Source organism: Rhinatrema bivittatum, unplaced genomic scaffold (genome assembly GCF_901001135.1).
Source record: "Rhinatrema bivittatum unplaced genomic scaffold, aRhiBiv1.1, whole genome shotgun sequence".
NCBI classification, from domain to species: Eukaryota; Metazoa; Chordata; class Amphibia; order Gymnophiona; family Rhinatrematidae; genus Rhinatrema; species Rhinatrema bivittatum.
The window spans coordinates 100,584-124,989 of record NW_021820740.1 but is presented as its reverse complement, the minus strand read 5'-3'; the positions used below and the strand labels follow the sequence as shown (position 1 = coordinate 124,989).

Genomic DNA, 24,406 nt, shown 5'->3' with positions numbered 1-24,406 from the left:
GTCCATCAAGCCCAGCATCCTGTTTAAAACAGTGGCCAATCCAGGCTACAAATACCTGGCAAGTACCTAAACACTAAGTAATCCCATGCTACTGATGCCAGTAATAGCAGTGAATATTCCCCAAGTCAACTTGATTAATAGCAGTGAATGGACTTCTCCTCCAAGAACTTATCCAAACCTTTTATAAACCAGCTACACTAACTGCACTAACCACATCCTCTAGCAACACATTCCAGAGGTTTTCGACTCCCTTGATGTCCCTATTTAACAAATAGTTGCTGGCCTCCCAGAAGAAAAGGCCTATACTGGAAACAGTTACTAAAAGTCTCCGGTTCAGGAAAAAGGAGAGGGGCAGAAAAATTGCCCCTTTCCCAAAAGTGGTAAAATAGAAAGTTGCAAAAACTTGAATCAGGATTTCTGCTCACATCTTGGCCTTGCAATCTTCTCTTATGCTGGTTGAAAAGGTATACAGTCCCTCCTGACTATCCTGGCCAGAATGAACCAGGACAGAATTGTAGAAATCAGAAAAAGTAAAAGCTTCTTGATATCCCTCTTCCTTCTAGCTCTATTAATGGAACTGGCAGGGCATATATGTCAGACTGAAGGCCTAACTCAGAGAGAACACATGATAGACATCCTTCCCTTCTGAAAGCAAACTACATCTGTCCTTTGTCACCTAGAGTAGCCCCCCCCCCCCCCACACACACACACACCTTGTGCCTAAGGGACTTCCAGACAACCTGTGGAGGAGGTGGGGATCAGAATGGTATGTCCCTCCACAGTTGTCTACCCATGTGCTGGGGACCAGGAACACCTGGTGGAAACTCTGTAGTCTCTACAACATTTTGCTCCTGGAATAGACTTAGTTTTTGGGTACTTGCCAGGTTCTTATGGCCTGGATTGGCCACTGTTGGAAAAAGGATGCTGGGCTTGATGGACCCTTGGTCTGACCCAGTATGGCATTTTCTTATGTTCTTATGTTCTTATGTTCCTCCTCTGCTTTTGAATTAGATGACAAATACTTATTACTGTCTCCATCTCTTATTACAAACCAAAAGAAAAAAGTTTCATTTTTTAACAGAACATTACATTCAGCCAAAGTGGTTAAGTTTAAAGACTTTGCAATGACTGACCCAAAAACCTGATTATTATTTCTTACTCGGTTCCCATAGCAGCATATAAACTGGTTTTTCAAAGATGCTGATTTCCCTGATAGAAAATACTCACATATTAAATGTCTTGATGATCTAGGATTTTATTGAGATTAATCCATAAGTCCATACCTTTAGATGTGCATGGCTACTGCTACTCCCTGGCTCCTTTCTCTCTAAGAGAAAAGCTCTCTAGATGTCTCCTAATCCCTATATATCCCCTTCTGATCTAGCTCACGTAAAATGAATCCATAGGGGAGCAATGGAATGCACCACGTCTTGTTTGAGTGAATGATTTTTTAAAAACAAGGCTTAGGGCCTTACATTTTATTTTGTTGAATGCACAGGTTAAAAGTATTTACTTAGTGACATGTTTTGTCCTTTGCTAGTTAACAGCCTCTCCATGCTAAAGATCAATGCCAACATGGTTATGATGGAGAACTTCCACCACATCTACTGCTTCTTGTCTGAGATGAAGATTCACTGTCTGGAGGGTAAGAGGAAGGAGGCTAAGCAGAGATATAGTGAGCATCTGGACAAATACGTTATCAAGCACCTAGGACAGCCGCTACAGAAGCTGAATGTGAGTATTCCCAAAGTGGTGGAGTGATTTAACATCTTTTGTTGCTCCTTTCTATTTATGGATGCTATGTTAGAGAAAGACACGCCTCACATTTTGAGGAAAAGCTCTTTATTTTTATTTTTAAATTAATCATCCCACCTACTCTTCACTTCCCCTACCAACCATTCTAAATATTCCCAAAGCCTCTGATTTTCTGCAATTCTGCAGGCAGAACATTTGTGGTAAAATCTGCTCTTTGCCATAGAATTTCCCAGTAAAAGGGGAAAAGGTACTGCATCAGCCAAGTTTAGCATTAAAGTGAATGCATTGAGCATGCAGGAGGCAAACCAATCATGATCAATTTAATAAGATGCAGATATTAGCAGCTAGGTCTGAGACCTTTACATAGAAGCATGATGGTCTCTCTAGTCTGCCTATCCACACCAATTACTAAGCTCTACAATCTCTGCCACTCCCTCAGAGCTCCCCTGTGCTTTTCCCATTAATTCAGATATTGTTCTTGTCTCCACTACCTCCACTGGAAGGTTGTTCCATGCAACCACCACCCTCTCTGTAAAGAAATATTTACTTAGGTTAGTCCTGAGACTACCCCTTTTCACCTTCATCCCATGACCTCTCCTTGTTTCAGAGTCTCCTTTCCATTCAAAGAAGCCCACGTCCTGTGCATTGATACCTTGGAGGAATGTATATGTCTCTATCATAGCTTGCCTTTCTTCTAGGGTATACATGTTTAGATTTTTAAGTCTGTACCAATGAAGACCATTGATCATTTTAGTAGCTACCCTCTGAACAATGCCATCTGGTTTATATCCTTTCGAAGATGTGGTCTCCAGAATTGTACACTATTCCAAATGGTCCACCAGGAATTTATGCCTCCTTTTTTCAGTTGACCATTTTTTCCCTGTGTATTCAAGATTCTAGCCACCTGTTTGGCCACTTTAAGATCATCAGATATGATCACTCCCAAACCTGCTCTTCCTTAGCATTTGGGTTGGTGAATCCCAACAAGTATGTTATGCACCTCTGCCAGCAGATAGAGACTGAACAAAAGCTGACATCATGGCGATATATTCCCCCCTGACATCAGCCCGCCAGTATTTCCATCCAGCAGCTGGTGAGCATGCATTTCCTTTCAGGGGATTGCCTGTGAGTAAAAAAAAAAAAAAAAGAAAAGAAGAAAAGGAGTTGGAAAGAAGATATTGGAAAAACGAACTGTTTATGTAGCACACTTGCCTCCTGAGGTGATAACATTGGTCCCTTCCTCAGTAAAGTGCCTTTAGCCTGGTGGACCTAAATTCCAATTAGCGGTTGCAGGCTGAGAAAGGCTCATCAGGGAAAGCTTTACCCCTCTCCCCCCTGTAGCCAGGACCTGTTTCTGTTCTCAGCCAGGGAAAGATGAGCTCAGGTAAAAGTTTTTTTACTTAATAAAATAGAAGGATTCAAAAGGAAGACAGCAGGAGAAGGGTCTGTTTTCTCAGTGTTCGGCTATCCCGCTCATGTCTCTAGGGAGTTCTGTGAGGTGAGGAGAGAGTGCAGGCTCGGCGGATTGAGCAGTCATTTGGTTAGGCCCCACTCTGAGGCTTCTCCATGGAGTCCTCCTCAGATTGTTCAGTTGACCCCCTCTCGGAGCCCTCTCTACCAGAGGAATGGCGCCGGTCGGCATCTGAGAACTTGTCCTTTGCGGGGTTGTCAGGACCGTGGCTGAAGCCATTCCCTTACAGTTGCTTAAGGAGGAGGCAAGTTGCCTATTCTGGCAAGTGTTAGGTGGTGGGGTAGTTTGGCGCACTTTATGCTGCAGGCCATCGGCGCACAATTATGCATCCATGTGGGCATCCGTTCTCGTCTGTGCATCCAATTTGGGTATTCTTCCTTCTGAACACACATCTTATGCGTCTAGTTTAGGTGCCGGTGCTGAGCACCCAGTCTGGGCGTCCATTTGGACGAGCGGCCTAGGCACATGGGCTTGGACACACAATTTTTGTGCATCCAAATTGGGCGTTCTTATACACGTAGTTAAGCTAGGTGCGAGCCTTTATTGGTCTGCATGCTTACAGCATGCGCCCACGGCAAAGAAACCTGTCTATCTATCAGTGCTGCATGCCATATCAGGGGCATTCAGCCAGAGCTTTCTTTAAGCCTGTGTCAGCACTGTCTGTATTCTTGAGGAAAGTTGCCTCCTTCTGATTTTGCTGATGATGATCCATCTCCTCGGTCTGAGGGGAGTGGGATTGAGGGAAACATGGCAGAGGTGTCCCTTCCCTTGATTGATGCATGGGTCGAGTCCTCAGGGGATACTGGATCGCAGGACGTCAAGTTCGGGCCCATTGGGGCCTAGAATGGACCCATCCTCCTTTTCCTGGACAGAATTCTTCCAGGGATTACAGAAATTTCTACGGGGCTGGTCTTAGGAAGTGGCAGTGCCTACTAAGGTAGCTCTGTGCGCTCTGCATGCTCCTCTGCCTATTTCTATGGTCAAACGCCATGGTGCAGTATGTTCTGACAGAGCTTGAATACAGGTGGATCAAGATAATACCGATGATGATGTGGGTGCTTCTCCTGGTGAGGAAGGAGACATTTCCCCAGATTTGGAGCCATATAGAAATCTTCTCCATTTCTTTCAAAGATGAGCTGCTGGGCTTGATATCTCAGACCCTGAAGACCCTCAGAGTGACTGGGCCTGACTCCTTGGGGACACAGAAGAAGGATCCTATTTTAGTCACCCTACACAAGGCTTCTTGTTTCTTTCCTCTTAGATGCCTTCCAGGAGTTGATTGATCTGGAATGGAGTGCACCAGAGGTGTCCTTTAAGGAAGGATGTGTCTTGGCAGATTTATACCCCTTGGATCTGCAGGCCAGTAGGCAATTGCATTTCCCTAGGGTGGATGCTTTAGTGTGTTCTGTTACAAAATGTACCACCATCCTGATAGAGGGAGATGCAGCACTGAAGGAAGCTCAGGATAGGAGGATTGAGGCTATCCCGAAGCAGCCTTTGAAGCAGTGACAATGAACTTGCAAATTGCTTCTTGTTACACCTTGGTAACTTGTTGTCATGAATCTGGTGGTGCTGGATCCAACCTTGGACCTATGGTAGAACTGGGGGCCACCTTCTTGGACGATGTGGGATGTGACTTGGTACACATAGCTACCAGAGGAGCTGCTTCAGATATTGTGGCCAGGCAGAAGCTGTGGCTGTGTAAACTGGACCATAGATACTATTTCAAAGTCCAACACTTCTAACTGCCTTCAAAGGTTCACTTTTATTTGGCAATGAATTGGAAAAATGGCAAGTAAACGGGAAGAGACCCAGGTCCCTCATTTGCCAGAGGACAAGAAACACAATGCCAGGTCTTATCAGACAACTGGCTGCTCCCAAGACTACCAGCATTTTCGGCCTTATAGGGGAGGTTCTTCCCAGAGATCCCGTCCCTTCTGCAGGTCTCAATCCTTTCACCTCCATAGTCCTCGCAAGGATGTGAGCTCCAGAGATGAAGCTCATCGGTCTTCCCAATGAAGGTTTGTGGGCTCACCTGGTGGTGCAGGAGATAGGTCGTTGCCTAGCCCAGTTTTATCACAGGTGTATACTTCAGATCAGTGGGTTCTTGAAGTAATTCAGAATGGGGTATACTCTAGAATTTCTTTGCATTCCTCTGGAAGCCTTCATGGTCTCACCATGCAACTCTCCTCAGAAAAGGGTAGAAGTGGAAGCAACATTACAATGGCTGTTAAATCTGAAAGCAGTAATTCCCCGTTCCTGAACTGCAGTAAAATATGGGCCGATATTACATTTATTTTGTAATGCCCAAGAAGGAAGGGTCATTAAGACCCATACTGGATATCAAGGGTGACATTCGTCATCTACAAGTCATGCATTTCAGGATGGAAACGGTGCACTCTGTCATAATGTCTGTCCAAGCAGGGGAGTATGTCACATCTCTGGATATGACAAAGGCATCTTTGCATATTTCCATCTGGCAGGAACATCAGTGGTTCCTCCGATTTGCTATTCTGGATCAACATCATGACCAGTTTCAGGGCTTGCAATATTTGGACTAGCTACGGCATAGAGAACCTTTTCAAAATTCATGGTGGTGATAGCAGTGACCCTTCGCCAGGAGGGCATTCTAGTTCACCTCTATCGGGATGACTGGTTAATTCAAGTCAAGACATTGGAAGTCTTCATGCTTCCCACAAATTGGTTTCCTTGCTACAGGAATTAGGTTGGGTGGTGAATCTGGCCAAGAACAATTTGCAGCCATCTCAGACCCTGAAGTATGTCAGGGTTCAATTCAGTACAAGGCAGGCAGATTGTTTCCACCAGTGTCTTGGATACACACATTGATGCTGCGAGTTCGATCCCTGAGGATCTCTGTTTGTTCGACTGTGTGGTCTTATCTATAGGTCCTGGAGTTGATGGCTTCCACATTAGAAATGGCTCCCTAGGTGAGGGTCCTCTTCAGCATGCCTTGCTCTCCTGATGGCATTTGCAGTCACAGAACTATGTGGTAAGGCTGCGCCTTCTGTTAGAAGTAGGATCCTAGTTGGACTGGTGGTTACACGTGAACCATCTCAGGAAGTGATTTTTCCTGACTTCGCTGGATTGGTTGGTACTCGTGACAAATGTGAGCCTCCGGGATTGAGGGGCTCATTGTCAGGAGTTTGTCGTGTAAGGGTGCTGGAATGCAGCAGAGCAGCAGTGAAACATCAACAGACTGGAGGCATGAGTGGTTCAGTTGGCGTACCTGCCGTTTGCAGAGCGGCTAGACTCGAGCAGTTCGGATAATGTTCGACAATACGACAACGGTGGCTTACATCAATCAGCAGGGTGAAACCAAGAGTCAGCAGGTGACAGAGGGGATAGATAAGTTCATGATGTGGGCAGAGCAGCATCTCCTAAGCATATCCGCCTCTTACATTGCCGGATAAGACAATATCAGAGCTGATTTCTTCAGCAGCAGAAACTTGGACACAGGAGAATGGGAGCTGTTGGACAAGGCCTTTCTGCTGCTGGTGGACCTCTGGGGCCTACCAGATCTTACCTGTTGGCGACCTTCAGTAACGCAAAGGTTCCATGCTTCTTCAGTCGCAGGTGAGACCCAAAAGGGATGGGCATCAACACTCTTGTTCAAGAGTGGCCATGCAGTGACCTCCTGTATGACTCCATATTGGGCTCAAAGGCCATGATATGCTGATCTCCAGAGTCTTCTGGTGGACAATACCTTCAGGCTACTGGCTCGGAAGGATCTATTATATCACGGGCCCATTCTGCACGAGGATCCGGGTCAATTCTGTCTTATGGTTTAGCCATTAAAAGGGATTGGCTGTTAAAGCGCGGTTTTTCACCTGTGGTTATTTCCACTCTTCTTCGGGCCTGGAAATTTCTACTTCTTTACCTTATGTTAAAGTTGGAGGATCTTTGAGGCATGGTATTCTGAGCAAGGTACTCAAGCGCTCAAGGTGGATATTTCGTTGAATTGGGAATTTTTACAAAATGGCTTGCATAAAGGTTTGGCTTCTAATATCTTGAAGGTTCAAGTTGCAGCCCTGGCTTGTTATAAAGGGAGAATCAATGGAGGGCCTTTGTCTTCCTATCTAGATGTGTCCCATTTTCTGCAGGGAATTAAGCATCTTCGCCCCTGTTCTGGCTTCCGGTGCCTCTGTGGGATCTTAACTTTTTCCTGAGTTTTAGCAGGTCCAACCTTTTGATCTCTGCATAATCTTTTCTTTTAACCTGAAGACAGTTTTTCTGGTAGCAATCTGTTAGGCACGTCTGGTCTCTGAACTGTAGGTCGTGAGACTTTTCTCCGTATGACTCTGGGTGTGGTTCAACTTCAGACTGTACCCTCCTTTTTGCTCAAAGTGGTATTGGACTTTTATTTGAATCAGTCCATTTCTCTGCCTGCCTTGGACAGGGACAGAGATGAAGCTGAGTACTGCCTTTTGCATTCCTTGGATGTCAAGCTTCATTTACTGCGGTACTTGGACATGACTAAGACTATGCAGAAGTCTGATTGCCTGTTTTGTGCTCCATGGTGGAGGTTAGCAGGGAACATCAGTGATAAGGGCAATGATTGCCCACTGGGTTAAGGAAGTCATTACAGCAGCCTTTGTAGATGCTGAGGTTGCCTTACCGAACAGATTACACTGCATTCCACGAGGGCTCAGGCGGTATCATGGGCAGATGTTTGTTTGTTGTCACCTGCTGAAATTTGCCAATGGCTACATGGTAACATTTACACACCTTCTCCAAGCATTACCACTTGGATGCAAGGGCTAGAGAGGACATCGCCCTTTTCGAGATTAGATTTGGTACATCCCACTCATTAGAATTAACCTACCCGAACGCTAAGGAAGGAGAAATTACTGCTTACCCAATAATTTCCTTTCTTTTAGTGAAGGGTAGGTCAATCCCAGACTTGCCCTTGGCTGCTGGGGTTTGAATTTGTGGTTAGCCTATCGTAGGACGAGCTGGGCAGAAGATGATTCCTGTTCTTCATTGACAACAGGTTAAGTGCCTTCTCTAGCCCTTAGTTTGCTAGATATGTTCCTTCTTTTAACTGAGTTCAGTGTTCCTGTTAGTTGAGAAACATGAATGGTTGCCTGTTGCTAATAATGTTCAAGTATAATCAGTTTTGTCCACAGTTTGGCTTTTCCAGAGAATACTGGTGGGCTGATGTCAGGGCAAAACTATATAGCCGTAATGTCAGCTTTTGCTCTGTCTTCATCTGCTGGCAGAGGTGCATAACCCACTCATTGGAATGAACCTACCCTTCACTAAAGGAAAGGAAATTATCAAATAAGTAGTAATTTCTCCTTGTTTCATGCTCTATTAAAGGAATTTCACTGGCTATATTGTACCGCTGGCACTTTCTAACATGATCAACTCCACTAACTATTCTTTCCAAATAATCAAGACCTTGGCGAGACCACTCAGGCCTACCTTACACACTGTATCCCATCGCAATTGTAAATGTAGAAATTGGGCCGGATTTTAAGAATTCCGCGTGGGCGTAGATTTGTGCGCGCAACCCAGCGAGCACAAATCTATGCCCAATTTTATAACATGCGCTTAGCGCGCTCAGCGTGCACAGGAGCAGGTTTTTAAAATCCGCCCCATTGAGTATATCTAGGCATCTGAAATTCAGTGAACAAATCTGCAAATGATTTAAAAATTCCCCTTTTCCTTAGCTGTCCTGGGAGCTTGAGGCTCTCAGCATGCCAAACCACAGCATCTGGATAACAAGTTGCTAGTGATAAAACTGAATTGTCACTCAAAGGGGAAATAGGAAATAATGCGTCCAGAGATTTTATAATTAATTTGCAGATGTGTGTCCAAATCCCCAACATATGAGAAATATTATGATGTGTTCTACTAGCGTGCCTGACAGTGAGGATGCTAGTTGGGGAAGTCAGATGTGCTCCTAGACAACATACCTTTGGTTGCCTCTTGCTTAGCAACTCACTAATAAAGCTTTATAGTTGGAAGAGCCAGTCCACTGATGTCTTTGCCCAACCATTTAGGGATGTGCATGTACAAAATTTTCAGTTTAGTTCATTCTTTAATTTTTAGCACCTTTTGTGTCTGAATTTCATTTCATGTTTTTCTTCAGATTTTTTTGGATTATTCATGATTGGTAACTTGTGCACACAAATTTCAATTTGTGCACATGAGTTGCAGTAAACAAATAAGCCAAGAAATGTTACAAACTTTTGGAATGAGTCACACTTTGGTTTGTTTTGTTCGTAAAAATTTGAAAATCAACTCATCGCATTTTACCCATTCGTCTAAACCATATGCACGTCTCTACAACTAAAGTCTACTTAATATTATGCAAGCAGATTTCTCATGCTATATAAATTAGAAATGTGCCCATTTAAACCAGAAAAGCTTGGGAGGATATCTTATATGGAATATGTTGACAAAGACATAGAATTCAGGGAAGAACTGCCAAATTAATTCTCCCACTATGCTTTTTTTCACATGTTTTTGCTAGCATGTTTTGTGGAAAATGTTCCCTATGTGAAACTGTAGAAAATTAAATTCTTGATCAAAAGATGGGTTATTTCCAAACTGTAGAAGCAAGCTAACCTTATTTGCATCTTTTGTTGCCTGAAACTTAAATATGGCCTTCAGAGTATGGCCTCTGTAAAGCTTGCATTCCTAAATGGTTTTCATTTCATTTATAGTTATTTATTCATTGCTTTCTGTCCTTTTCATGATTGATTTCATGGCTAGGCTTCTAAAGACCCGGTTCTTGGCTGTAAATGTTTCTTGCCTACCATTTGAAGGCCTTCGTTTGGATTATATATTTATTTGCCATCACTGTTGCAGAAAAGGAGACTTTCGGTAGAATTTCTGCAGGTGACGGGTAGATATTCAGTGTTAATTGATATATAGCATATTTATGAAATGACTGACTCCATCCAGGCCATCATCTAAGAAATGTAATGCTTCTTGCCTTGTAATCAATGCAATTGCTTTTCCTCCAATAAATCCCAATACACATGAGCTATTATCACAATACCTGCCCTGCAATATTCTGGCACATTGGGGTGAACTGCCTTCAAGAGGAGATGGCAAATGGGGCACACAAAGAAAACACAGAAAAGGGACGAGGAGAAGGGAGAAAGAGAAAGGAAGGAGAAAGGAAAGCAAGAGAATAAGGCAATGAGGAAGGGATAGAGAAAATGGAGCAAGGAGGAGAGCGACAAGGAAACCAGAGGAAGGAGAAAATAATAGGGCAAGGAAGAGAAAGAACCAGGAACTGGAACAAAGGGGATGAGAGAGAAAATGAAGCAAGGAGAGAGAGAAAAATGAACCAGAGGAAGGAAGAGGGAGAGAGGAAAAATAGACAAAAAAGGAGGGATATGAACTGGAGCAGGAAAAAAGAGGTCACACCTTGGGTAGATGAGAGCGGTCCCAAACCTAACAACCCTACTTCCTTTTCTTTCCCCCTTCCTGGGTTTATCACCCAATTAATGTTTCTTTCTTTTTGGTCCTTCCTGTCAGAGATTTTTTCATCTGCTGGTTCTGTCCAACTTTTTTTTTTTAACTCTTTATTTAATTTTCCAAAAAACCAAATAAGAGAAATTCAGAACAAATACAGCAATTCTCATAAAAGAGAAGGTCAGAAAATATTTAACAAAAAATGCATAAACATCTGTTGATCATTAATCCATATAAAGGGGAGATGTAAGGTAAAATAATAAAATGAAAACAAGGATGCATCTTCACTGGTTGATCCCTTAGGTGCTAGGTACTGAATAAGTTATCTCTTTATCTTGCAAAAAAAAGTCTCCACATGATCAGTGTCAGAAAAGATAAATGTATTCCCAAGTTATTTTAATTAGATCCTTGTATGGAAAGCTCCAAGAGCAACAACTCTGGACTTTTTTCTTTTTGTACTTTATAAAGTTAAAATCATTTACATGGCATGAAATAACTTCTAAGATTACTTGCTCAATACACCATAACACTAAGAAATTAAACATGAAATAAACACTATAGCAAGTTAGGTCCCCATTATTAAAGAGGGGAGTTAGAATGAAAAAGGGAAAAAGGAAAACAAAGAAGCAATCGAAAAACAATTGCCCACCTGTTCAAGGTGTTTCTACATTAATCTTTATGAGACTCACTCGTCTTATAAATAATTTTCCTGAAATAGCATCTTAGACTGTTTTATCATGTAAAAAGGCTTCCAAATACATTGGATCTGTGAAAATAGACTTATTCTTCTGATATATAATAACACACGTACAAGGAAATTTGAGAAAGAAGGTTGCCCCTAGGGCTATCACTCTGCATCATTTGCAGAAATTGTTTACTTTGAAGTTGTGTTATACATGATATATCTGGGGAAAATGTGCACCTTTTAACCACAAAATAAGAAAAATATTTCTGTAATACCAAATCTTTGTCACTTTCTGCAAAAAAGATACTAACATCATTCCTCTGGCTCTTCTTCTGCTCAGTTGCATTCTCCTCTGTGGGATCTTGCCATTCAGTGTCTGATTTAGTCCCTTTGCTGCTTTCAACTCTCTCTATAGCGGAGTCTCACTAAAGATTTGAACTGCAGCCCTGTGACTTACTCAGCTGCTGTGCTCCCTCTTGGTTCTTTCTGGTAGGGATGTGCATTCGTTTCATACGTTTCCTATACAAGCATGTAATATGAAATGTATGAAACATATGAAACGAATGCATGTCTAATTAGCATATAATGGGAAATGTATGAAACAAATTAAACAATTGCACATCCCTATTTTCTGGTGCCTCTCTCAGGATTCTCCCTGGGCTTTCCACAGTACTTCTCCTGTTCCAGCATCTCCAGTCCCAGCGTCTCCTTGTTCCTGTGTCTTCCCAGGTTGTACCTATTTGGACTGACTTCTTGGTACTGACTTCTGCCTGCCTGACCATTCTATTGCCTGTCACCTGGAACTGACCACTGCCTGTCTGACCATTCTACTGTCTGCTGCCTGGATCCGATCCTTACTTGCCTCGACTACGTACGGACTGATTCTGGTATTGACTCTCGCTTTGTCTGACCTCTCTTGGACTGATACTCTGGCTCTGACCCTTGCATTTCACTCATGCACTCTTCTGGCCCCCGGTGACCTTCGGGCCAATGTACTTGGATAATAATCGCGGCTTCTACGTGGCTAGACCTGCAGGTGCTGCCTGTCTCATTCGGAGGACCTCTCTGAACTGTTGCCTTTCCGAGGTCTCCGGAGCTTCTAGTTCAGGTCTAGCTTCTCCACTGCATCAGCCGTGCACCCTTGCTTGTGGTGGGCCCACCTCTCCAATACCTCTCCGGGAGACCACTGGAGGCCCACCTAAGTCCAGGCGGTATGGGTATCCAAGGGCTCAACCCTGCAGAAACCCCAGAATGTTATTGGTGAAGCTCCAGCTAGCCTCTGTCTCCTTGTGTGCTCCTCCTCCTGGTGGCAAGTGCTCTCTGGGTCCAACCAGAGGGCCATACCAATCCTGCACCAGGCCAAGGGTCCACCTTCAGCACAATACTAAAAGGACATCTTTCAAGAAATGAATTTGAATGAAGAAAACAAGAAACAACATAAACACTGGCAAGTTAAATGCAAAGCATTGATAAGGAAAGCAAAGAGAAAATTTGAAAAGAAACTTGACGTGGAAGCAAAAACTCACAATAAAAACTTTTTCAAGTATATTCGAGGTAAAAGGCCTGCGAGGGAGTCAGTTGGACTATTAGGTGATCAAGGGGTAAAAAGGGTACTTAGGAATGATAAAGACATAGCAGAGACTAAATGAATTATTTGCCTCTGCATTCATTGAGGAAGATGTAAGAGAGATACCCATGCATGAAATGATATTCAAAGGTGATGATTCAGTGGAAATGAAACAAATCTCAATGAACCTGGAAATTGACCAACTATAAAGTAGCAAATCACTTAGACCAGATGATAAAAATCCCAGAGGGCTGAAAGAATTGAGAAATGAAATTGCAGACCTTCTATTGGAAATTTATAAACTATCATTAACATTGCCCTTGGTACCTGAAGACCAGAGGGTTGCAATGTAATGCCAATTTTTAAAAAGGGATAATAGAGTGATCCAGGATACAGACCAGTGAGTCTGACATCTGTGCCAGGCAAAATAGTAGAAACTATCATAAAGAGCAAAATTGCTCAACATAGAGATAGGCATAGTTTAATGGCACAAAGCCCACATGGATTTAGCCAAGGGAAGTCTAGCCTCACCAATTTGCTACATTTTTTGAGGGCATAAATAAATATGCAGATAAATGTGAACTAATATGTTGATACAGTATCTGGATTTCCAGAAAACATTTGACAAGTTCCTTATCAGATACTTCTTAGGAAATTAAAATGTCATGAGATAGGGGGCAGTGTCCTATTGTATATTGCCAACTGGTTAAAAGTTAGAAAACAGAGAATAGAGTAAATGATACATTTTCCCAGTGGAGAAAGGTGAATAGTAGAGAGTGTATCAGGGATCTGTTCTGGATCCACTACGTTTTAATATATTTATAATGACCTGGAAATAGGAACAACAAGTGAGCTGATCAGATTTGCCTATGACACAAAATTATTCAAAGTTCTTAAATCACAAGATAATAATCAGAAATTGCAAGAAGACCTTGAAAAATTGGATACTGGGCATGCAAGTGGCAAATAAAATTTAATGTGGTCAAGTGCAAAGAATTGCACTTAAGGAACAGTAAACCAAATTATAGCTACACAATGCATGGTTCCACATTAGAAGTCACCATTCAGGAAAAGGATCTAGGCATCATCATTGATAATATGTTGAACTTTTCTGCTCAGTGTGCAGCAGCAGCCATGAAAGCAATAGAATGCTAGGGATTATTAAGAAAGGGATGATGACTAAATCAGAGAATATCATAATGCCTTTGTATCGCTCCATGGTGCATCCTCATCTTGAGTATTGTGTGCAGTTCTGGTCACCACATCTCAAAAAAGATATACCGTATTTTCCGGTGTATAAGACGACTGGGCGTATAAGACGACCCCCCCCCCCCCCCCCCCTTTTTATACATATTTTTAAGAAAAAAAATAATTTTACACTCAAACAGGAGCAACCCTATCTATGAAAAGGCAACACTACAAATACCGTATATCAGGCCCTAAAAACCAATATACCTCTTATTAGGAAAACAGAACTAGCAAGCAGCTATAGATCCCCCACACATAAATAATTGTAAAACTATACTAATAAGCAGAATAAATGTTTCAAAACAGCTATGAACAGAATAACATCCAACAATTAAAAACTCATAAAAACTATTAAACATTCTCCAAACACCAATAAAATATTTCAAAAAAGCAGACATATCACATAATATTAAATAATTAAAATGGCAGTCAATCAAGAAAAATAAACTTAAAAAGCCACCTTTCCTTACCCCCTCCAGCAGCTCTCCTATTCCCTCTTCCTCTTCCTTAGGGCCCATGTCTCTCACCACACACCACACCATACCAGTCATGCCCCCATGACCAGTTTCTGTCTCTCACACACCAATCATTTCCCAAACAGTCTTTGACACACACACCAGACACCTTCCTGAACAGTTTCTCTCATGCCATACACACACACAGGCTTCCCACTCCCGTGTTCTGCTTACCGTACATATACGGGCTTCTCACTCTCATAATCACTTTCTCTGTCTCACACACACACACCAGTCTCTCTCTCATTTCCATGCTCACTCTCCACGTGCACAGGCTTCTCATTCCCTGAATCACATTCTCTCACATTCACACACACCAGTCTCTTTCTCTCACACACACTGTCACCTTATCAACCAGTCTCTCTCTCATGCACGCGCACACACACACACACAGCCAGCCCTCCCGCTCCCATGCTCTCTCTCACATAATCAGGCTTCTTACTCCCATGCTTTCTCACATACCCAGATTTCTCACTTCCATGCTTTTTCTCTCTCTCACACTCACATACACATCAGTCATCTCTCTGAGCAGTCACTTTCATTGTCTCTCACACACGAGCTCTCTGACCAGTTTCTCTCAATCACACACATGCTCTCAATCAAATGCATTCTCTCACTTACACACAGGCTGGCTGCTTCTCTCTCTCTCTCTCTCACTTCCACTCCCCCCCCCCCCGAGCACAAATAGTAGCTGTAGCAGCCTCCTCCTCCAGCCCCCGCAGGCCAAGAAAGAAGAAACCCATCGGCCGCGGGAGGCTCATGCTGCTGTCTCCTTTCCCGATTACCAGCTCCTTCGACTGCTCGGGGCCGTTCCTGCTGTCGCCGCTGCAATTTTTTCACGCGGCATGGCTCTTTCTTCCCGCGCATCACTTCCTGTTCCGGTTCAAAGGGGGGGGGGGGGGGGGGCGGGAAGAAGAAGAGGCCAGCCGCGGATGCCACAGCCGTGGGAAGGAGAAAGCCGTGCCGAATGAAAAAATTGCAGCGGCGATAGCAGGAACGGCCCCGAGCAGTCGAAGGAGCTGGTAATCGGGAAAGGAGACAGCAGCATGAGCCTCCCGCGGCTGATGGGTTTCTTCTTTCTTGGCCTGCGGGGGCTGGAGGAGGAAGCTGCTGCAGCTACTATTTGTGCTCGGGGGGGGGGGGTGAAAGAGAGAGAGAGAGAGCGAGAGAGACAGCCAGCCTGTGTGTAAGTGAGAGAGAGAGAGAGAGAGAGAAGCAGCCAGCCTGTGTGTAAGTGCGAGAATGCATTTGATTGAGAGCATGTGTGTGATTGAGAGAAACTGGTAAGAGAGCAGGTGTGCCCTATAAGATGATACCCGGCGTATAAGACGACCCCCGACTTTTGAGAAGATTTTCTTGGGTTAAAAAGTCGTCTTATACGCCGGAAAATACAGTAGCAGAATTAGAAAAGGTACAGAGAAGGATGACCAAAATGATAAAAGGGATGGAATGATTTCCCTATGTGGAAAGGCTAAAGAGGTTAGGACTTTTCGGCTGTTGTATCTGTGGAGCCTTTTGCCAAGGCAGTATTGGCTCTACCTATAGGGAGGAGCAGCCCATGTTCCCCTCAGGTTGAGCCTTTGGGTGCCGGAACTGGCAGAACTTAAGTGGGTTCTCTGTGGATGGCAGAAAAGTATATCCCATATCAGCTAGGGTACAGGCAATGATCAGAGGCAGGCAGTGGTCAGGATAATCTGAGGTGCAGGCAATGGTCAGAGGCAGGTAGCAGTCAATCATATCTCAGCTTGACATTTAGATTGAAACCAGGGAGGAGTGGAGGGACAGATGGGCAGGGCAGAGATGCAAGGAGATTAACAAGCTGGCAAAAAATGGAGATGAAGACAGAAGACAAACCGGAGTCTCCTGGACAAGGGCTGAAGACAAGTTGGATGAAGCACAAAAGACAAACTGAATGAGGAACTCAAGGCAAGCTGGACAAAGCTGGAACGAAGAAGTAACATACATTACAATGACATAGCTGGATCTATTGCTGAGGCACTGGGCAGACATTCGAGCTAACCTTTTATATAGCATGGTTGATGATGTCATCTATGGGCACCTCGGGGGTTTTCCCGCCATGGGCCCTTTAAATTTTGCAGCACTGGCCTGCGCATACCCTTAAAGGAGCTGTTGGCAGTCACGTTGGAGAGGAAATCGTCAGCGTCCTGCCATGTGTGTTGACTGCATCCTGCTGTGAATTGTGTGGATGGCGCCCCACCACATTCCAGCGTTGCTTGGCTGGACAGGGCCTGTATGTGAGTGTGGCAGTCCATGGGGGCAGCCCGCAGACCACCGAACGTAACATCAGCTTGGAGAAGAGACAGCTGAGGGGAGATATGACAGAGGTTTACAAAATAATCAGTGGAATGGAATGAGTAAACATTAATCAGTTGTTTACTCTTTCAAAAAGTACACATTTAAAACTAACAAGAGAAAATATTTTTTTACTCAACGCATAATTAAGTTCTGGAATTTGTTGCCAGATGTTATAGCGAAAGCTATTAATGTAGCTCCATTTAAAAACAGTTTGGACAAGTTCCTGGAGGAAATTCCATAAATTATCATTATTTATTTATTTATTTATTAGGTTTATATACCACCTATCAACATTTCTAGGTGGCTTACAAGAAAACAATCATAAAATAAATAAAACATTAAGGTGGATTTGCAGATATCAACTGCTTATTCTTGGGATAAGCAGCTTGGAATTTATCTACTGCTTGGGATCCTGCCAGATACTTGTGACATGGATTGGCCACAGTTGGAAACAGGATACTGGGCTTGATAGACCTTGATCTTACCCAGTATGGCTAGTGTTATGTTTTTATGTTCTTAATTGCAGTTCTAAGTGTTATTTTATCAGGGGGCTACAGTTAGTCTTGCTCGAGTGGCTTTCTCCTGAGTGGGGACATTCGCATTGATAGTTCTTTAGGAAGTCTTTATTAGTATGGCTATGAGGAATGTTGAAAATCTTCTTAGCTTATTGCATTGAATACTGCATTAGTGGAGTGAAGGCAGCAACCTGTTGCTCTCTGTCTTCAGTTGCTGGTAGATGTGCATAAACCATGCATCTGGACTGATCTGGTTGGAATCAAGGAAAGGAAATTATCAGGCAAGATTACATTTCTCCTTAACAAGGAAATGGAGAAGAAACCAGCAGGTTACACTGTGACCACAAGGTGTCACAAGATTATCGCACATGTGTAACTTTTCTCGTAAGACTTGTCATGGTCAGCCAGACTGGAGTCAGGGAGCATTCCCACTGAAGCAGTACAGAGCTGCAGAATAGGAGTAGAGCTGGTCTTCTGCCTATCCAGCCCCTTCTCCTGCAGCTTGAGCCCTTGGATTCTGGAGGATATTAGGGCTTGTCTTCAGTAGAGCATCATGGTATGGATGGAGCTGAGTACAGGTGTAGGCTGGACAAGGCAAGGCAGGCTGGAAGCTGAGGACAGGCATGACTGGAAGCTGGATACAGATACTGGCTGAGGACTGGACACAGGTGCTGGCTGGGACTAGATACAGACTGGGCCTGGATACAGGGCACAAGCTGGGGCTGGAATAAGGAAACAGTCTGTGCTGGATACAGGGTACAGACTGGGGCTGATTAAAGGGTATAGACAAGACTAGGGATAAGGGCAAGGACTGAGAAATAGACATGGTTCTGGACAAGGCAGCACAAGGCAGAACAAGGACAGGACTAGACAAAGACAAGACTGGACTAGACAAGGACAGGCAACAGAGGACAGAGAAGACCAACAGGGCATAAGGCTGACTAGAAGAACCTAACAGGCCCGGAGGCTACAGAGCAAGACAAGGAGGCCCAAGATGCCACAAGGCAAAGCAGGAGGCCAAAAGGCAATAAGACAGAAGGTCCAAAGGCCACACTGCAAGGTAAGGCAGAAGACCAGGAAGCCACAAGGTAAGAAGGCCTGGTTAGGCCACAAGGCAAGCTAGAATATCAAGATAGAGGTAGCCAGGTCAGAGAGCCAAGATTGAGTCATCTAGGGCTGAGGCTTGGATGTAGTAGGGTCAGCAAGGATGTGACTAGTAGAACTGTGAGTGAAGCTTGCTGGAGGCCTCTGCTGGTGAGGAAGCTTGGGTTTTATACTGTCAATAAGGAAGTGACAGGCAAGACAAGGAGAAAGGCTCACTAAGAACCCTTGCTGGCATGAAGAAACTACACAGGAGGCAAAAATTTGAGAAGACCATTAAGTAAAAAAATAAAATTGTGGGCAGTACCTGTTTTCATTTCCTCATTTTGCACTGACCAGATGAAGAGGACTTAGCTCTTGAAAGTTTGTTACACAAGTATTTATCCTAATCAAAAGGTATCACCTACAACTTATTTGATGATCCATATTTCTATGTACCCACAATACTTTACACAGATCAGTAATAATTTTTATTCCATTATTTTGTCTCACACAAACTTTATAAAACCAGAGCCATCCTCATCTAACACTTTCTTCAGAGAATAACTTTAAAAGAGCAAACTCTCTTCATCTTGGAATGCCCCTAATACTGATTTATTGTGTTTATTTAGATTTAACTCACATCTTTGCACTGATATAGCTCAAGGAGAGTTGCATCCAAGTACTGTAAATAGTTCCCCTGTGCCCAGAGGCTTACAATCTAAAGGGGTCATTTACGAAGCAGTAGTATTTTTCTATTACAGAGGCTTCCAAAGCTGCGGTACTTGGTACTACAGCTTTGGAAACTGAGCTTTTCTTATCCTGGCAGTAAAATTTCACAGGGAAAAATCCTATCAAGCACAATAGTGGCCCTCAAGAGAACTTTTTTTTTTAAATATTTGAAGTCACATGTCAAACTCACTGCTCTTTGCCCAAACTCCCATTTTCCAATAAATGGCCCTCCTGGATCCAAATGACTGCCCCCCTGACAGTAGAAGCCCCGACCCACCCTAGCCCAACCCCCCCGGACATACCTGGTGGTCTAGTGGGGCCAGGAGTACCCCCTAGACTCCGGGGCTGGTGCACTATCTAGTCAAAGTAAAAGCAGCTAGCCATCGTACTAAATATGCCCCGGTCATATGACATCTGGCCAGTGCCTTTAACTAGAGCGAATGCCGGGCTTGGCCCTTAGAGCCCCTCTAGACCATCAGATATGCCCGGGGGTGTGGATTAGGATGGGTAAGGTGGTGGGAGGTGTGGCCGCTACTGTTGGCAAGGGCAAATATTTGGATCCCGGGAAGGGGGCATTTATTGGAAAGGGAGGAGGTTGGGTAGGGGTGGGGTATTTGCTGCCTGACAAAAAATAAATTAACCTTTTTTTCTTGAGGGCCGCCTCCAGAGACAACAGGGGTATTTCATACATTGTCAGGGAGCTCTTTCCAGCCATTTTGGCTCTTTAAGAGCCATCCTGATGGTAGTTCATTATCATCAGTGTTTTGTGAGGTAAAATACTGCACGTTATTGCTGCATTAAGTGTTTACCATGTAGTAAATTCTGTATAACATGCATTAAACACTTAATGCAGTTTAGCAAATGGTCCATTAATTTTGCACCAGAGGCAATGAAGACTGAAGTGACTTTCCCAGGGTATGAATGAGCTTCAGCAGATTAAAGCCCTGGCTTCCATAGTTTACAGCCCGCTGGACTGACCCTAGGGAGAGGTGTAGCTCTGTGTGTGAGGAAGACATGATGCTTTCCATGAGCAAGCATCCTCATGAAGCACTCACTTTCCCTTTTTTTTTTTTATCTGCTGCATTTTTCTGTGCCTCTTAGTTGTTCTCTGACTTATTGCTAGCATTTTTTACTTTGCAAAGGCAGTGTAAAATTATCTTTTTTTTTTCTTTACCAGCTTCATCCTACTTCTTTGGGCTTCCAGCTTAATCAGAATAGGCATGTTCAGAGCTATGGCATCATAAGCCTTCATTTGCCACTGCTTGGAATTGTTCCCCTATTTTTTATAATGCCAGCCTAGGCCAGCCATTGCTGTGATGGCTGTTGGCCACGTGCTATAGACCTTGGCTCCCTCTGGACTGAACCTTGTATGCATGCACCCTGACTCTGGTCAGTAGGTGTCATCATTGTGCAATGGCTGAGACACCTTCCCTCCACTGGGGGCTTTGAATGCTGCCTCCATAGCATCTCTAGCCCTGATGAACCATGGACCAGAAGCAGGCAAACTCTTTCTTAAAGATATACACATACATTTATACTGTATTATTTATAACTGCAAAAACTGCACTACATAATATAGCTCCTGTCTCTCCTTTCTGGCCAGTGTTTCTTGGATGGAGTGAAAGCATGCATTGCTCAGGGAGTGAAAGAGGAAGATGTAAGCTTCCAGCTGGCATACAGTAAGAAAGAGCTCAGGAAGGTGATTGAGAAGTATCCTGGCAAGGAGGTGAAAAAAGCTTTGGAGGTGTTGTACAGCAAGATCCTAAAGCACCTTTCGCTGGAAGAGAACCTGCTACCGGTAACTGAAGCTTTGGGATGGCTGCCTTGGGAAAGATTCAAATGAATTACATATTCCATTTTCTAGAAAGGAGATGTACATATCACAACTGCTCAAGGACTTCATCAGTACCAAACTGGGGCTGGTGAATTGAATGTAGTAAATCAAGCTAAAGAAGAGTATCAGATGCAGAATGTCAGAGAGATGCAACTTCACTGCAGATGGTGGGGGGAATAGATTAGACTAATAGGTATAGGCAAAACATTTTCAGAGGAATGAAGATTTGTATGCCCTTGTTGTCCCTGTCCAACCCCAGCACTCACTCCCCCAGCCCAACCGCACTGACGTCCTCTGTCTCTTGCAGCCCAACCACACTGACGTCCTCTGTCTCTTGCAGCTGTCTCTCTCAGTTGACCCACAAGGGCCAATCAAATCTTTGGAGCCATTTGCTCCTTCTGACGACCCACAATGGCTGCTGTCCTGTGTTTACATCACTGATTCTTCTGAGTCTTCCAGCCATGTGGGCTGGAGTCCACCTTCCAGCTGTGCGACTGCTGAAGCCATGCAGGCGTCTCCCTCAGCGGAATATGCTAGTGTACACCCCACATATAATCCCCACTGCTTAAGTGTATTATACACTGCTTAAGTGTATAAAAATATATAGATGCTTGGTGAGGTAGAATATGAATGAGAATCAATGACATGATAGTCAAGAAGCAGAGCAAAGAGCTATGGGTAGTAGTGGTGGAGCAAAGAAGGGATGATAACAGGGCAAGAGGGAAGGGAATAGTGGTAAAACATGAATAAAGCTTATTGCTAAGGACATCCCTTACAAATCAGCCCCTCAGACAATAGATTACATAACATGTCAACTAGTCCACTGTTAACAACAGGAAGCTTGTTATTACTCTTTTTTGAAGCTTTTATACAGTGAGCATTTGATCCACACATATGCTTATTATGCTAGGCTCTGATTGTAAAAAGCATTGGGACACGCTTGAGTGACAGGCTGAGGATTGGCTCTGTGCACTGACTCTGAATGCCTTCTTTTCCAGGTGGTGTGGCATGCTATGGAGCAAGAGTTACTCCACCAGTACAAACAGTTTGAGGACATGATCAGTCGCTGCTACCCAGGGTCAGGAATTACCCTGGACTTCTCAGTAGAAGACCTGCTGAATTACTTTACCACTATCACGCAGTTGTACCAGTAGCAGAATTGCCTCTAAGTATTCTTGGAATTTCTTCTTTAAATAGATGCCAGCTCTCACCAAAAGATGCTGATGATGTACCCGTAGATTTGGAAGTACCTCTTGGGGCTCTGTTCTGTTGTTTTTGCCTAGAAAGATTCGAGAAGAAGCAGAGGCACTTACTGTGAAAAAAAAAAGTTGTTTATTTCATGTTGATTTCAAACTTCAGAGAAAGACTCACCTGAGCAACTAGACAAATGACTGAAAACGTCCCCAGAACTCATTGATTCCTATTCATGCATGCGTGTTAAGCATTAATGGGTCAAAAAAAATGCATTATTAGTGCAAATTTACTGCCATTGAAAATAATGGAGCTTTGATAAACAACGTGTTTTGGTGCATTAAAGCTTAACAAATCTTTGTGAATAGGGGCGCTTATGTGGAACTTTAGTTGTTTTTTTATTTCCCTTTAGAAATAAGGTAGTGTGGTTACTATGTTAATCCAAAAGCATGTGAACCACCACACTTTTGGATTCAAACTAAAGATACTGCATACAGCCATATAAGGAAACAAAGTTAGATTTACTGCTGCATTTGTAATATATTTGTCTAATTATTTTCAGCTTTTATGTTTTGGTTTTATTGATTTTAATATTTATTGTGCCCTGCTCTATAGCATCTCAGGGAGGGGTAGTTTAGAAAATTGAAAATAAATAAAATAAATGAGCAAACTCCCTGCAGAAATAGAAAGTGACATGTCTACTGTCCTGAGGTTCCTATTTTGTGATTGAAACATTAATTCTAGCCTTTATAAATAAAGATGAAATTTAAACCTACCTGTACATTTTCTTTCCTTTAGTTCTTCCAGATCAGACAAGTAGGTAATGTTTTCCTGCCAGCAGAAGGAAAAAGAGAAAAAAAGCTCAAAGCCAACTTCACTTCCCCTATAAAGGTTTTTGCTTTCTTCAGCTGTTCAGTATCTTATATCATAGTTAAGTTAACCGCAGGCAAATGTTTGGTTTTCATCAGAATCATTAGTAAAACTAAAACCTGATATAGCAAAAAATTATACTTTATGGTTAACAACACAGAAATAAGAATCTCTACACCAATCTCATAATTAGGCCAACTATCTTCAGAGTGGGCAGCAGTGTACTCACTGTTACATTTCTAAACCTATCAGACTGAGAATCCTTGATTGCCATGACTTCCTTGGGTAGATTCTGGACTGGTCTGGCAGGATTAAAGAAATAGAAATTAAAAGGTAAGTTTTCAAATTTCTCCTTCCTTATTGTCAATTCCAGACCAGTCCAGACAAGTGGAGTGTACCAAAGCTCCACCCAGAGTGGGCAGGAGGAATCCACAATAGCTTTCAAGACTATATCCAAGGCACAGACTCTCTCAGCTTGCTCACTCACAATGAGGTGCTTAGAGCAGGGATACAGTGGAGGCAAGGACATTATCTTCTGGAAAGATAGATTCTAATTCTACCTACAAGGACTTCTGCACCCTCATTGTTTGAGATTACTGGCCCTCTGAGAACTGCAAATTCTTGCTGGAGAAGGTCAAAGTGTTCCTCTTTTTGATTACTCCTGAAACATGCCTTAGAAATCATGAGAAGAGAGCCGATGACATCACGGAGAGGAATGGCAGCATGAAAAAGAGATCCCGAGCACCATGATCCTGTAACAAAGCAAATCGGCATCCATCCAGCCTCGTTCAACGTGATTCTCAGTGATACCGTATTCTAAGACCCTTTATTCATGTCTACCAGGTGAAAAGGGACAGATCTCATAAATCGAGAGACATCCTGGAAGGCCTGGGAAGCAGTGAGGAGCCAGTGATGGCGGACCCCCACCTGAAGCGGACACCGATTCTCCAAGCGAAGAACAGGGGTTGCAGGAAACGGGGATACCTACCCATACTGAATTCAGACAGTAGTTCAGCGACCTCTGGAGAGATATGAAATCAAATAAGAAAGAACTGTTGGAGAAAATAGCGAAATCCGTGATGAAATGGGGGAGATAGGCCATCGGGTCGACGATTGCAATATTCGACTAGAATCTCATGCAGATAAGATTGAGAAACTCACAAACAAATGCGACG

The 24,406-nt window shown here is 43.4% G+C and overlaps 1 protein-coding gene across 1 annotated transcript in view; it reads left to right on the top strand.

Annotated features, from left to right (window-relative positions):
- Nucleotides 1-23,100, top strand: part of LOC115082060 (exocyst complex component 1-like) — a 30,438-nt gene extending 7,338 nt beyond the window's left edge. The window contains exons 3-5 of the mRNA XM_029586323.1: nucleotides 1,541-1,734; nucleotides 20,940-21,134; nucleotides 22,169-23,100. Of these exons, the coding sequence (XP_029442183.1) occupies nucleotides 1,541-1,734; nucleotides 20,940-21,134; nucleotides 22,169-22,324 (545 nt within the window). The 3' untranslated portion in view covers nucleotides 22,325-23,100. The remainder of the gene's footprint in view (nucleotides 1-1,540; nucleotides 1,735-20,939; nucleotides 21,135-22,168) is intronic.
- The last annotated feature ends 1,306 nt before the right edge of the window (nucleotides 23,101-24,406 follow it).